The sequence below is a fragment of the Malaclemys terrapin genome, chromosome 13, assembly GCF_027887155.1.
Source record: "Malaclemys terrapin pileata isolate rMalTer1 chromosome 13, rMalTer1.hap1, whole genome shotgun sequence".
NCBI lineage: Eukaryota > Metazoa > Chordata > Testudines > Emydidae > Malaclemys > Malaclemys terrapin.
The window spans coordinates 34267259-34282384 of record NC_071517.1 but is presented as its reverse complement, the minus strand read 5'-3'; the positions used below and the strand labels follow the sequence as shown (position 1 = coordinate 34282384).

The 15126-nt window shown below is 45.3% G+C and overlaps 1 protein-coding gene across 1 annotated transcript; it reads left to right on the top strand.

Moving 5' to 3' along the window:
* Positions 1-8416: 8416 nt before the first annotated feature.
* On the top strand, positions 8417-9399 carry LOC128847972 (olfactory receptor 2AP1-like). The gene is given in 2 exon segments (XM_054047694.1): positions 8417-9346; positions 9349-9399. Coding segments are annotated over 2 exon segments (981 nt in total).
* Positions 9400-15126: the final 5727 nt, after the last annotated feature.

The window sequence follows — 15126 nt, the reverse complement described above, 5'->3', positions numbered from 1 at the left end:
CATAGCTCTTACCTGGGCTATTCCCGGCTGTGACCAGCTCTGGCAAAGCACCAGCTCTAGGCTCACTGGGCCCATGGAGGCTGGGATGTTGGGCAAACAAAGAGGTAGACTCACAAGCCAGGGCCACTGGGACTGTCCAGACCCAGCTCACAGTTTGCCAGGGCACATGTAGAGGTGAGGCCATTCTTGGGGTTCGGGTTTGTCAAACAGTCACCGAAGAGGGACTTGGCCTGTGGCCCTGCAGGAGGGCATCAGCTGCTCTGCTGCTGCTGCCAATGGCACAGAGCAGTTTAAAGGGAGGGGAGCTGTTACATTGGGGGTCCCCAAAACTGACTGCAAAAAGTGCCCATCCCAAGAGAGGTAGCTCTCATCACATGGTGTCTAGTCAGTCCTAAGTGCCTTAGACAGCTCCACTGCACTCAGTGCCCTCTCCTCCGGGCATGAGGCAACCTATGTTGAAAGAAAGCATCTACCACCTACCAACAGGCAGAATTCCTGTGATGCCAAACAGGGCAGGGCTGGCTCAGTCACTGGGAGCATGTCAGAGCTTGGCCAGAGGCAGGGGAGCTGGGCACTGGTGAGAACAGAAGGACTTCAGCACTGCGCGAAGGATTTTCCAAGGGCCCTAATGGAGTTAAGTGCCCAACTCCCATTTCACAGGGATTTGGGTGCATAACTCCATTAGGCGCCTCTGAGAATCTCAGCCTGGAGAGCCTGCTGTTATGCTAGGTTCAATCTATGCATTTCTGTTGGAAACAGAAATGCACTGGACTGATGCGATACCCCCGCTAAACCTGCAGCCGAATCTGTATCTCACCCAACCCCAGCCAACCGTGAGAAAAGAGAAGTAAACTGAACAAGACTGCAGGGGATTGCAAAAACTAGTGAGACGATGAAGGCCAGCGAGGGGGAAAACAACAGTTTTGCATCCCTGAAGCCGGTGAGTTTGGGGAAAGCTGAGGGAGCCATAGAATCATAGAATATCAGGGTTGGAAGGGACCTCAGGAGGTCATCTAGTCCAACCCCCTGCTCAAAGTAGGGCCAATCCCCTACTAAATAATCCCATCCAGGGCTTTGTCAAGCCTGACCTTAAAAACCTCTAAGGAAGGAGATTCCACCACTTCCTTAGGTAACCTATTCCAGTGCTTCACCACCCTCCTAGTGAAAAAGTTTTTCCTAATATCCAACCTAAACCTCCCCCACTGCAACTAGGGACCATTACTCCTTGTTCTGTCATCTGGTACCACTGAGAACAGTCTAGATCCATCCTCTTTGGAACCCCCTTTCAGGTAGTTGAAAGCACCTATAAAATCCCCCCTCATTCTTCTCTTCTGCAGACTAAACAATCCCAGTTCCCTCAGCCTCTCCTCATAAGTCATGTGCTCCAGCCCCCTAATCATTTTTGTTGCCCTCCGCTGGACTCTTTCCAATTTTTCCACATCCTTCTTGTAGTGTGGGGCCCAAAACTGGATACATTGCTCCAGATGAGGCCTCACCATTGTCGAATAGAGGGGAATGATCACACCCCTTGATCTGCTGGCAACATCCCTACTTATACAGCCCAAAATGCAGTTAGCCTTCTTCGCAACAAGGGCACACTGTTGACTCATATCCAGTTTCTCATCCACTGTAACCCCTAGATCCTTTTCTGCAGAACTGCTGCCTACCCATTCGGTCCCTAGTCTGTAGCAGTGCATGGGATTCTTCCGTCCTAAGTGTAGGACTCTGCACTTGTCCCTGTTGAACCTCATCAGATTTCTTTTGATCCAATCCTCTAATTTGTCTAGGTCCCTCTGTATCCTATCCCCACCCTCCAGCATATCTACCACTCCTCCCAGTTTACTGTCATCTGCAAACTTGCTGAGGGTGCAGTCCACGCTATACTCCAGATTATTAATGAAGATATTGAACAAAACTGGCCCCAGGACCGAACCTTGGGGCACTCTGCTTGATACTGACTGCCAACTAGACATGGAGCCATTGATCACTACCCGTTGAGCCCGACAATCTAGCCAGCTTTCTATCCACCATATAGTCCATTCATCCAGCCCATACTTCTTTAACTTGCCAGCAAGAATACTGTTGGAGACCGTATCAAAAGCTTTGCTAAAGTCAAGGAATAACACATCTACTGCTTTCCCCTCATCCACAGAGCCAGTTCTCTCATCATAGAAGGCAATTATGTTAGTCAGGCATGACTTGCCGTTGGTGAATCCATGCTGACTGTTCCTGATCACTTTCCTCTCCTCTAAGTGCTTCAGAATTAATTCCTTGAGGACCTGCTCCATGATTTTTCCAGGGACTGAGGTGAGGCTTACTGGCCTGTAGTTCCCCTGATCCTCCTTCTTCCCTTTTTTAAAGATGGGCACTACATTAGCCTTTTTCCAGTCATCCAGGACCTCCCCCAATCACCATGAGTTTTCAAAGATAATGGCCAATGGCTCTGCAATCACATCTGCCAACTCCTTTAGCACCCTTGTATGCCTCACATTTGGCCCAAAATGTGTCAGAAGTGGGATTTGAACCCATGTCTCTCTACAGAGACCCTGAACACCCAGGAGTGAGGAAGACAGAGCCTTGAGTCTGGCATCTTAGACCATTCAGCCATCCTGACACTGTTGGGCCAGCCTGACACTGACAGAAAGCTGGTTTGGACTGGTACAAAGAGCACGGGGGGCAGAGGTCCCTGAATGAAACCCCCATAAGACCCCAGGACTTAAAACCCTCCCAAGAGCTGAAGCAAGTTAGAGATCAACAGCGGATCCTGGACAGCCTGTGCACAGGATAGAACTCTTGTCTACCCTTCCCCCTCTTCTTCTGACATTACAACCAGGCTTGGCCAGCCTTGGGTTGTGCGTGTGTGAGTATGAAAGTGGGTTAGGGTGTGGGCACTAACGCTTTCTTTCTTCCCCTGAGTGACGTGGGAAGCACCCAGCACTCACTGCTGTTATTTTATTAATAAAGCTTTAAAACTTAGACACTTGGTGTGCTCCTTCATCTCCTCTCCTAACAATCCTGCAGCCTCAGCCTGGTCACCTGACGCCTCAGGCAGATTGGTAACATAAATCTGTCACATTTTTGGTGGAGAATTGTGTGGGTGGGGAAGGGCCCTGCAGAGCGCACCAACTGGTCTGCCCTTGTTATTTCATGTTTGCTCTGCCTCATACGGTTGGTATATTATGTTGAAGCTTTTATGATTAAAGCTGTGCCCCACCCTCAGTCATAGCATGACTGAGAAATGGAGGGAGGTTTAGCATTCCTCTCTCCACCCCGGTCAGTGGGGGAAGGGTGCAGGTGGGTCTACCCCTGGCTGTAGAAGTGCTGGGCAATAGGAGGAGGACTTATTGATCCTCGCTCCAAGTGAAAGGACAAATCCTCGGTGCATACACCCTCAGCCATAGCATGACTGAGCAGAAGAGGAGAACTTAGGGTTTCTTGCTCTGCCCCTGGTGTGGGGGGCAGTGTAGTATTTCTTGTGAGTGATATTGGGATGATTTCACAATTTTGAAAGAAATATTTAAGGAAAGGGACCAGGAGGGGTGGTGGTTAATTAAGGAGCCCACCCTCCTTGCTAAATTGGTAGTGGAGCAAAGCCTGTGCCCATGGAAAGGGACGGTGCAGTGAGGAAAACAGGATCAGGCCCAGACAAGCAAGCAGGCAACAGATAAATTGGAAAACAAGTTGGAAGCCCTGAGGGCATAGTGGCAGGAGTAAGGAAAGGAGTAAGTGCAAACATGGGGAATTCAGATCCCTGAAATAGTACTTGGAATGATGAAATCTGAGTTGATGGACGTGTCATTTTGGGGGATAAGCAAGTGATTTAAGGAAAGAGAGTGAAAAGTTAACTCTGCAGAGGCTGGAGGGAATTAAGCAGTTAAACTTTGTGAAAAGGTTAAAAAAGAAAAGTGTTATAAAAAGAGAATTCTTGGTTTCTTTGCAATCATTCTGAAGGAAAAATGGGCCCTTTTCCAAAGGAATGTATTTAAATAATCCAGGCAAAGGGACTATCTAATTGAAATCATTTGACTATGGACAATTTAGTCAAATTTGCTGAAAGAATATAAGGGGGTTGTATTGGAACTTAACTGCCCCAAATGTATAAAGGGAATGTAATTTATATACAGCTATGTAAAGTAGAGTAGTGTAGAAGGAATGTGCATTTTCCCTAGATGGCAGTATATATTTAATATTAATAACAGTGTGGTGTGAGTACCTTATAACAGGCCATCAACTTGGACAGGCATCTCCCAAAAAATATAAGCTGGTGTTTGTTCATCATCAAACTATTTTCCATATAGGATCATTAGACTTTTAAAAGATGCAATTATACAAGTCACACTGTACAAGTCACACTGGGCCTTGTTAGCCACAAAGCTTTGGAGACACAAAATGAACCAAGTGGGAGAAAGGTTGAAGTGGGACCGTATTAAAAAGTGTGAAGACCGGATATAAATATGAGGGAGCATTTACACTTTGTAAATCGAAGGAGAAGCTCATTTTCCAATTTCTGTTTCTGCAGAAAGAGGAGAGACAAGAATCAGCTGAGGATCCCGAGTCTGGTGGCCAAGCCCTGAGAAATAAGAGCTCATCACTTCAAGCTTGGGCTATGCTGTGGTTACAGGTGAGCACCATCTTCCTAACTATTTCTAGACCACCACCAAACAGAGGCATGAAAGTGCTTTGTGAATATTAGATGGACAAGGTGGGTGAGGTAATATCTTTTCTTGGACCAGCTTCTGTTGGTGAATGAGAGAAGATTTTGAACTACACAGAGCTCTTCTTCAGATGAATATAAGTAGTTTTAGGTTCACCTTTGCACAGAAGTGCCAGTCAGCGTTCATAGCACCATTTAACAGAGATGGAGCTCGAGATCCATGTCTTGTGACAGGTCCTCAGTTGGGGATCTGTGCTACTGAGACAAATAGAGCTACCTAGACTTACATCAGCTGGGGATTGGGCTCAGTGTGTGCCCCAATGGGGTGGGAAGTGGGGCTAGAGTCTTACTAGCCCGGATCACACATGCCAGATTAATGGCCAGTCCACAACATTTTGGCACCTGAGGCAGGGAGCTCAAATGATGCCCCCATGTCCCCTCGCTTGGGCCAAAACTTTGAAAAGTTCTCAATTCTGCCTTCTTCCTGTTCTACTCCTCTCATGGTACTGCTCTGCTACTTACCCCAATAAAGGAGAACTAACAACTTAAAATGTCTTGTTCAAAAATTTTAAGTAACAGTTAACTTTCAAATGCCTGAACAGCAAATGTCACTTTTCTTGTCTGCATAGTAAACACTGGCATTTTTATCTGTTTGAATAATCAAAGTGGTGCTTTCTGTGCCATCTTGGTTGCAAAGATTTGAACTGCTTCCTGCTGAATGTCCACAGTCTGGGCCAGCTCATGCTCAATTGAGATGGTTGCAAGGCCGACCAGCCTCTCCTGTGTCATTGTGGAGCGTAGATGTGTTTTTAACTTCAGCTTGGAGAAGCTGCGTTCTCCACTGGCAACTGTTACAGGAAGTGTTAGAAGTATGCACAGAGCAACAAAAGCATTTGGAAAGAGGGTGGTCATCTTATTTGTGCACATATATTCCAGAACAGCCTTTGGAGTTGATCCTGCTAAAATGTATCTTGAAAGGGCTTTCAGTTCATCACCTAAATCACTCGCATCAATATCACACATGTCATCATGTGTCAACACTGTCTCTAGTGTCCTGCATCGCTGGCGTAGGCCTTCTTCAGGTACAGTGAGGACTTTTGGAATATCATACAACATCCCAAATATAGTGCTGTGTTCCTTGAGCCGCATGAAACATTCTTCAACTGACTGTATTGCACAATCTAGCACCTGGTTAAAGAATTCAACTTTGAATTGTTGTTTGGGGTCTCTTATGGGATTATCCCGTGCCTCGTAACCAAAATGTCTTCTTCTTCTTCTTCGGTGACTCTTGTATTCTTGAATGGGTGGGAAAATAGCTTCAGTGTGAAATTCCTCTGCCAACTTCTGTGCACTCTTCAGAACATTTTGAAATCCCTTATCTGACTGATAAGACTGTAGGTTTGACTTTGCTTTGTCCCGTTCCGTTGCTCCAGATCTATCAAGGTCAACACCTTGGAGACTCTTGCTTACAACATTTATTTCAAACAGTATGTCATGCCACAACACTAAGCCACACAGAAATTTGAAGTTATGTATGTTTCTGGTGATTCCATTTCCCTCTGCCACTGTTCTCCCACGAACAGTTCCTGTCATAGCATTATCCTCCATAATGGCAACTATGGCATAATCTATCTTCCCAATTTGGTGTTTGATAGGCTTTATTGCCTCCACTCGACTTTCCCATCATGTGGCACTCAGTGATTTCAATCTCAGAGAGGATGTTCCCAGATGTTGCTTCAAAATTTGCCATCGATGAGTTGATGCAGCAAAAAATACATAGATGCGTTGAATTACATTAAAACATTCAGCAGCCTCACTAGAAGCTGATGCTGCATCACTCACCACCAAGTGCAATGGATGAGAACTGCATGGGACAAAATAAGCTCGAGGGTTTAACTCTAGGATCCATGTCTGCACTCTTCTTTTTTTTCCTCTCATGTTGGCACCATTATCGTAGCTCTGACCTCTCATGTCAGCTATCGCAATTCCCGTATCTTACAGCTTTTTAAGAAGCACATTTGTCATACCAGCTCCTACAGTATCATCAATGTCAATAAATTCTAGAAAATGCTCTCTGACAGTCACTATTGCAGGGACATTTTCACTAGGTTCTGTTGTTGTTACAAAGCCCACCATTCAAGTCATTTGTTCCCTATGGCTGTCAGGTGTGCAGTCCAGAATCACAGAGTAATATCTTGCTGACTTCAGATCTGCCATAATCTTCTGTTTGATTTTTGTTGCCAGTAACTGTATGATCTTATTTTGAATTGTTTTTCCAAGGTAGTGGTGTGTGTACATTTCTTGGGTGGGTGACTCTTCCTAGATGCTCCTGGAGTACAGCATCAAACTCAGCCATCAGCTCCGCAATTTTAAGAAAGTTTCCATTGTTTGGCACATACAGCTGATCTGAAGTGCCATGCAGTGCTAGGTTTTGGATAGCAAGCATTCTCACAATGGCAATGAGCCTTTTCAGAACATTTTGCCAGTAAAGAGACTCTCATGCAATCGTCTCTTGATGCTGATCATCTATGGTGGCCTTTAACCTTAGTCTCATCTCCAGCTCTTTCCACCTATGGAATGCTCTCTGGTGATTTGCTGCCTTCTCATGGCATGGCAGATTTCTAGCCAGATTTTTCCAATCCTTTGTTCCTTTAGAACCCAATGTGGCTGGAACATTAGACTAGAAGAGTTTGCAACAAAAACAGTATGCGGCATTCTGGGTTTTTGAATACATAAGCAATTGCCTCTCCACTTTGTCACCATTGGGGATTTCACCCCAGTAATGTGTTGGATGGAAACTTCTATTTTCATTGTCTTTGGGGAACATGATGTTTTTCACTTGCTGTGGCCCATGCAGTACAAGGAAGTCCCTCAGGCTACTGCTCAACTCGGTCCACAGTCCTTCTTGTTCCTGTATTTTCATGCCACAATTCATTATGGAGTGCGGAGAGTCACTCCTCAGTTAGGGTTGCACAAGAACCTGGTTTTGCCCCTTTCTAAGATCCACCCTCCAAAGAGCTGTATTTTATTACTGCTACATAGTCAACATCAGGCAACAGAAAAGACATTGTCAGTCACCATCACAACCACAGGAACTAAAGGAGAATTTACTCCATTTCAGAATTTATGGCATAAACTGATCTCTTGTGAGGGGGTGACAATTATTCCTTCTCCTACGGGGCACTGAAATGCTGAATATACCAGGATATATGGTTATATTAATTTCCATTAATTCTAACAGAAGATCGTGCCTAAGGATACTAGGCTGCACTGGAAATCTCAGTCCAAAATATTGGTTGATGTATTTATTGATTTTGACTCCTAAGTCATGGCATGATTCTGGTCATTGCCAGAAGTGAAATACAGCATTTAAGCATGATTGTTAAGCTCCAGTAAGTTACTAGATGGGATATGACAGTAGATAAAGAGGTGGTCTGATCTGTCATATCATTCTGCCATGTCAGAGCAATGACTAATATAATAGTCCATTTCTCTGGTAGCTGAGTACTGAGGTCTTCATGGATACCAATGATCTGACCTCGGACTAAAATTCCTGGCACTTAGCTCTGAAGTCTACATTTAGTCTTAAACTTTCAGCCTGTAACTAGGAGAGGAAGCAGAGTTTCTTAATATTTACACAATTAATTCACAAGACGTGATTAACTTTTAACTCAAAGGTGCCACAGGACCCTCTGTTGCTTTTAACTCTGTGTTCTTCCAATTCAATTGCACAGTTTGTTTTCTTGTTCCTTGACTGAACCCATGGCAGACAGAGACTGGAGAAATCAAACAGTTGTCACAGAATTCATCCTCCTGGGATTTGGGGATCTCCCTGACCTGCAAATTCTTCTCTTCCTGATGTTCCTAGTGATCTACATCGCAACCGTGACTGGGAACATCCTCATCACTGCACTAGTTGTGGCTGATCAACACCTTCACACCCCCATGTACTTCTTCCTGGGGAACTTGTCCTGCTTGGAGACCTGCTACACCTCAACCATCCTGCCCCAGATGCTGGCCAGTCTCCGGATGGGGGACAAAACCATCTCATTCAGTGGCTGCATCACACAACTGTATTTCTTTTGTGCTCTGGCGGCTACAGAATGCTATCTCCTAGCAGCGATGTCTTATGATCGTTATTTAGCAATATGTAAACCCCTGCACTATACAGCTCTTATGAATACCAGGTTTTGCCTCCAGTTGGCTGCTGGATCATGGTTAAATGGTTGTTTGGCTACTGCCATATTTGTATTATTCATGTCTCACTTAATATTCTGTGGCCCGAATGAAATTGACCATTTCTATTGTGATCTCATCCCATTGATAAAACTTTCCTGCAGTGACACACATCTGGTCATATTGCTAAATTTCGTACTGGCCTGTGTATTCACCCTGCCTCCATTCTTACTAACACTGACATCCTATGTGTGTATCCTCAACACCATCCTGAGAATCCCTTCCACCACTGGGAGGCAAAAGGCATTTTCCACCTGCTCCTCTCACCTCATCGTGGTGACAATTTACTATGGAACCCTAATGATTGTCTACATGCTACCGAATCGTGAAACATTAAGCTTCCTCAACAAAGTGCTCTCTCTTTCCTACACAGTCGTGACTCCCCTGGCAAATCCCCTCATCTACAGCCTGAGAAACAGAGAGGTCAAGGAAGCCTTGAACAAAGCAGTCAGTAAATATGGGGCTTTCACAAAAACATGCAGAGACTCCTAGATTATAACTTTGCCTAAATCAGCCAGGCAGCTGTGAAAACCTCCGGCTATCAGCCCCCATTGAAACTGAGTTGAACTCCCCCATTGAAAATCTCAGCACTAATGTGAAATAAATGGACATGATCTGCATGGAGTTACTGAGACAGTCTTTGTAGTCCTGTGCTGCCTCCATGTTACACAACGTATATGAAAATGAAGCTGTGGACAGCTCTGTCACTCTCTCATGTTCAGCACTGATACGTGCAATATGATGGTATTTTTCTTCAGGGTCCTGTCTTAACATTCACCCTATGTGAGGAGTGTGTACAGCATCTGAAACTGCACAGAGCCGACTTTGGGTAAGGCACAAAATCCACTAACGATCAAAGTAAATCCCTGTGCATGTCCCCTATTCATTGTTTCTCTATGCTAGATACTTAAGTTTTGTAATGTAATCCAGACAGTCAAATAGAAATAAAACACAATGGGTGACATCATGTTTTGTGCTGCAGTTCTTGTGCCCCTAAGGCCACAATGGACAATCCAGCAGGAACTTGGGTTCGTATTGTCCATGTTAGTGGAAGGACCAGGGAGCGAGGTGGCCATAACCATGGTCCCATCATGGTGTTTTTCACTGGGCAACAGGCAGAGTGGAGACAATTTTAACCATGTTTTTATATCCATAAAAAAGTCATTTCTGATCAAAATTAATGTTCGTACAATAAAAATACTAACTCCTAGTGCAGCAAAGACGGGGACGTAATTCTGGGAAATCTGCCACCCCTGAAATTGTACTTATTGCCATCATATCCCTCTGCAAACCAACCACCTTCATGACGCTCACACAGGCTGGATGCAGACAACCAGGCCCCAGCAGTGACCTCTGGACTCTTCACCGGGAACAGCTTCATAGCCCTTACCTGAGCTAAGCCTGGCTTGTGACCAGCTCTGGCAAAGCCACAGCACCAGGCTCACAGGGCCCTTGGAGGTGGGGAGGTTGGGAAACAAAGTGGTTGTTCTCACAGCAAAGCAGTGTAAGAGACACTCCAGGTTGGAAAATTGAGGGGATACAGCTGTCCCTCTCTCCAGATTGTACCTGGGTAATGTCACAGTATCTTATCTCATGCTCTAGTGGACTCCTCAAAAGTGGGTATGCTTGTCCTTGCCTGTTACTCCAGAGCCCTGTAGTAAAGACATGTCACTAGGATCCTGTTTGTTTGATGAACTGGATAATGAGACCAAAGTACTGTATAATGGGCAATGTGTATGTGTTAATTCCTGGGAAGAACTGTTTTGGGAGGTTGGAAGTGTTAGCAACCTGCTAGTAGACAAATGTAAATGTAATATAAGTACTATGTTTACCAATACTCACATTTACTATTTGCCACAACCAAAAAAGTCTCAGCTTTGCCCAGTTGAGGGGGGAGCTATGTGAAACCCGCAAAACCATAGAGGCCAGAAGGAGAAACCTGGGAGCAATGGCTCAAGTAGACCACTGATGGGAAGGTAGAGGGGGAGGTTTTCAATATCCACATTGACAGCTGGCATGGGAAGGTGGTCACAGTATTAGTCCCCAAATGGTGTAGGGTTCAACCTAACCCCTTGTCATAACTATAAAGGGAAGGGTAACAGCCCTCCTGTGTACAGTACTATAAAATCCCTCCTGGCCAGAGACTCCAAAATCCTTTTACCTGTAAAGGGTTAAGAAGCTCAGGTAACCTGGCTGACACCTGACCCAAAGGACCAATAAGGGGACAAGATACTTTCAAATCTTGGTGGGGGGAAGGCTTTTGTTTGTGCTCTTTGTTTTGGGGGTTGTTCGCTCTTGGGACTGAGAGGGACCAGACATCAGTCCAGGCTCTCCAAATCTTTCTGAACAAGTCTCTCATATTTCCAATTTGTAAGTAAACAGCCAGGCAAGGCATGTTAGTTTTTATCTTTGTTTTCTCAACTTGTAAACGTACCTTTTTGCTAGAGTGTTTATCTCTGTTTGCTGTAACTTTGAACCTAAGGCAAGAGGGGATTCCTCTGGGCTCTTTAAGTTTGATTATCTTGTAAAGTTAATTTCCAAACTGATTTCACAGAGATGATTTTTACCTTTTTCTTTCATTAAAAGCCTTCTTTTTAAGAACCTGATTGATTTTTCCTTGGTTTTAGATCCAAGGGGGTTGGATCTTGATCCACCAGGAGTTGGTGGGAGGTAGGAGGGGGGATGGTTAATTTCTCCTTGTTTTAAGATCCAAGGGGTTTGGACCTGTATTCACCAGGGAATTGGTGAAGAGTCTCTCAAGGCTACCCAGGGAAGGGAATTAGCACATTTGGGAGTGGTGGCAGCGGACCAGATATAAGCTGGTAGTTAAGCTTAGAAGGTTTCATGCAGGCCCCCACATTTGTACCCTAAAGTTCAGAGTGGGGAAGCAGCCTTGACACCCCCGCAGTTCCAAATGTTGGTATATTACTCATATTAGACATTCGTCCACACACACATCCCGCCAGTGTGGGGAGGTGAATGTTACATGCCCCGATCGATTCCTGACATCCCTCTTGAATTGTAGTCTCCTTCGTGTAGTCCCCAGTCCGCAGGGAGCGATGATTGGAAAGCACCGCCGCATCTAAATGGGTACCAATGTCCTGTTCTCAAAGTGAGACTCCTGGCACTTGCTCTGAATTCTACATTTAGCCTTAAAATATCAGCATATAACCAGGAGAGGAAGGGGAGTTTCTGAATATTTATGCAATTAATTCACGAGACTTGATTAACTTTTAACTCTATGTTCTTCCAATTCAATTGCAGTTTGTTTTATTATTCCAAGACTCATCCCACGGCAGACAGAAACTGGAGAAACGAAATGGCTGTCACAGAATTAATCCTCCTTGGATTCAGGGGTCTCCCTGACCTGCAAATTCATCTCTTCCTGATGTTCCTAGTCATCTACATGGCAACCATAGCTGGGAACACCCTCATTGTGGTGCTTATTGTGGCTAATCGGCACCTTCACACCCCCATGTACTTTTTCCTGGGGAACTTGTCCTGCTTCGAGACCTGCTGCACCTCGACCTTCCTGCCCAGGTTGCTGGCCAGTCCCCTGACTGGAGACAAAACCATATCAGTCAGTGGCTGCTTCTCACAACTGTATTCCTCTGGTTCTCTGGTGGCTACAGAATGCTATCTCCTAGCAGTGAGGTTTTATGATCAGTATTTAGTGATATGTAACCCCCTGCACTATTAAACTCTTATGAATAGCAGGTTTTGCCTCCAGCTGGCTGCAGGGTCATGGTTAAATGGCTGTTTGGCTACTGTCATCTTGGTGTTATTCATGTCACAGTTAACATTGTGTGGCCCGAATGAAATTGACCATTTCTATTGTGATCCCATCCCACTGATGGAACTCTCCTGCAGGGACACATACATGATCATATTGCTGGATTTCCTATTAGTCTCTATATTCACCCTGCCTCAATTCCTACTAACCCTGACGTCCTACATGTGTATCGTCACCAGCATTCTGAGACTCCCTTCCACCACTGGGAGGCAAAAGGCATTTTCCACCTGCTCCTCTCACCTTATTGTGGTGACAATTTTCTATGGAATCCCAATGTTTGTCTGCATGCTACTGAAACACAATATACAAAGCGCCCTAAACAAAGTGCTCTCTCTAAGAATGGAGATTCCACAGCCTCCCTAGGTAACCCATTCCAGTGCTTCACCACCCTCCTAGTGAAATAGTGTTTCCTAATATCCAACCTAGACCCCTCCACACTGTAACTTGAGACATTTGCTTCTTGTTCTGTCATCTGCCACTACTGAGAACAGCCTAGCTCCATCCTCTTTGGAACCCCCCTTCAGGTAGTTGAAGGCTGCCATCAAAACCTCCCTCACGCTTCTCTTCTGCAGACTAAATAACCCCAGTTCCCTCAGCCTCTCTGCATAAGTCATGTGCCCCAGCCCCCTAATCATTTTCGTTGCCTTCTGCTGGACTATCTCCAATTTGTCCACATCCCTTCTGTAGTGTGGGGACCAACATTGGACGCAATACTCCAGGTGTGGCCTCACCAGTGTCAAATAGAGGGGAATAATCACTTCCTTCAATCTGCAGGCAATGCTCCTACTAATACAGATCGATATGCTGTTGGCCTTCTTGGCAAGGAGGGCACACTGCTGACTCATATCCAGCTTCTCGTCCACTGTAATCCTTTTCTGCAGAACTGCTGCTTAGCCAGTTGGTCCACGGCCTATAGCGGTGCATGATTCTTCCTTCCTAAGTGTAGGTGTCATAACTATAAAGGGAAGGGTAATAGCTGTCCTGTGTACAGTACTATAAATCCCTCCTGGCCAGAGACTCCAAAATCCTTTTCCCTGTAAAGGGTTAAGAAGCTCAGGTAACCTGGCTGGCATCTGACCTAAAGGACCAATAAGGGGACAAGATACTTTCAAATCTTGGGGGGGGAAGGCTTTTGTTTGTTTGGGAGTGTGTTCGTTCTCCGGGAATGAGAGGGACCAGACATCAATCCAGGTTCTCCACATCTTTCTAAACAAGCCTCTCCTATTTCAAACTTGTAAGTAAATAGCCAGGCAAGGCGTGTTAGTTTTCCTTTGTTTTTCTCAACTTGTAAATGTACCTTTTACTAGAGTGTTTATCTTTGTTTGCTGTACTTTGAACCTGAGACTAGAGGGGAGTCCTCTGAGCTCTTTAAGTTTGATTACCCTGTAAGGTTAATTTCCATACTGATTTTACAGAGATGATTTTTACCTTTTTCTTTAATTAAAAACCTTCTTTTTAAGAACCTGATTGATTTTTCCTTGTTTTAGATCCAAAGGGGTTTTGGATCTTGATTCACCAGGAGTTGGTGGGAGGAAGGAGGGGGGATGGTTAATTTCTCCCTGTTGTAGATCCCAGGGGGGGGTTGGAACTGATTCACCAGGAGTTGGTGGGAGGAAGGAGGGGAATGGTAATTTCTCCTTGTTTTGAGATCCAAGGGGTTTTGGATTTGTTTTCACCAGGGATTTGGTGAGGGTTTTTCAAGGCTTCCCAGGGAGGGAATCCATTGATGGTGGCAGCCGAACCAGAGCTAAGCTGGTAGTTAAGCTTAGAAGTTTTTCACGCAGGCCCCTACATTTGTACCCTAAAGTTCAAAGTGGGGATCTCAGTCCTGACAGTAGGACTCTGCACTTGTCCTTGTTGAACCTCATCAGATTTCTTTTGGCCCAATCCTCCAATTTGTCTAGGTCACTCTGGACCCTATTCCTACCCTCGAGCGAACCTACCTCTCCCCCCAGTTTAGTGTCATCTGTGAACTTGTTGAGGGTGCAATTCATCCCATCATCCAGATCATGAATGAAGATGTTGAACAAAACCAGCCCCAGGATCGACCACTGGGGCACTCCGCTTGACCCCTGTTCATTGTTTCTCAGTTAGATAATAAAGTCTTGTAATCAAATTTAGACAGTCTAATACAAATAAAACACAATGGATGACAATAAAAGTACTAACTCTTGGTGCAGCATAGGTGGGGACGTAAGCCTGGGAAATCAGCCACCCCTGAAATTGTGCTTAATGCCATCCTCACCATATCCCCCTGCAAACCAGCTAACACCATTGCACTCACACAGGCCGGATGCAAACAACCAGGCCTCAGTAGTGACCTCTGGATACTTCACCAGGAACAGCTTCATAGCTCTTATCTGGGCTACACCCAGCTGTGACCAGCTCTGGCAAAGCACCAGGCCCAGGCTCACCGGGCCCTTGGGGGCTGGGAGGTTGGGCA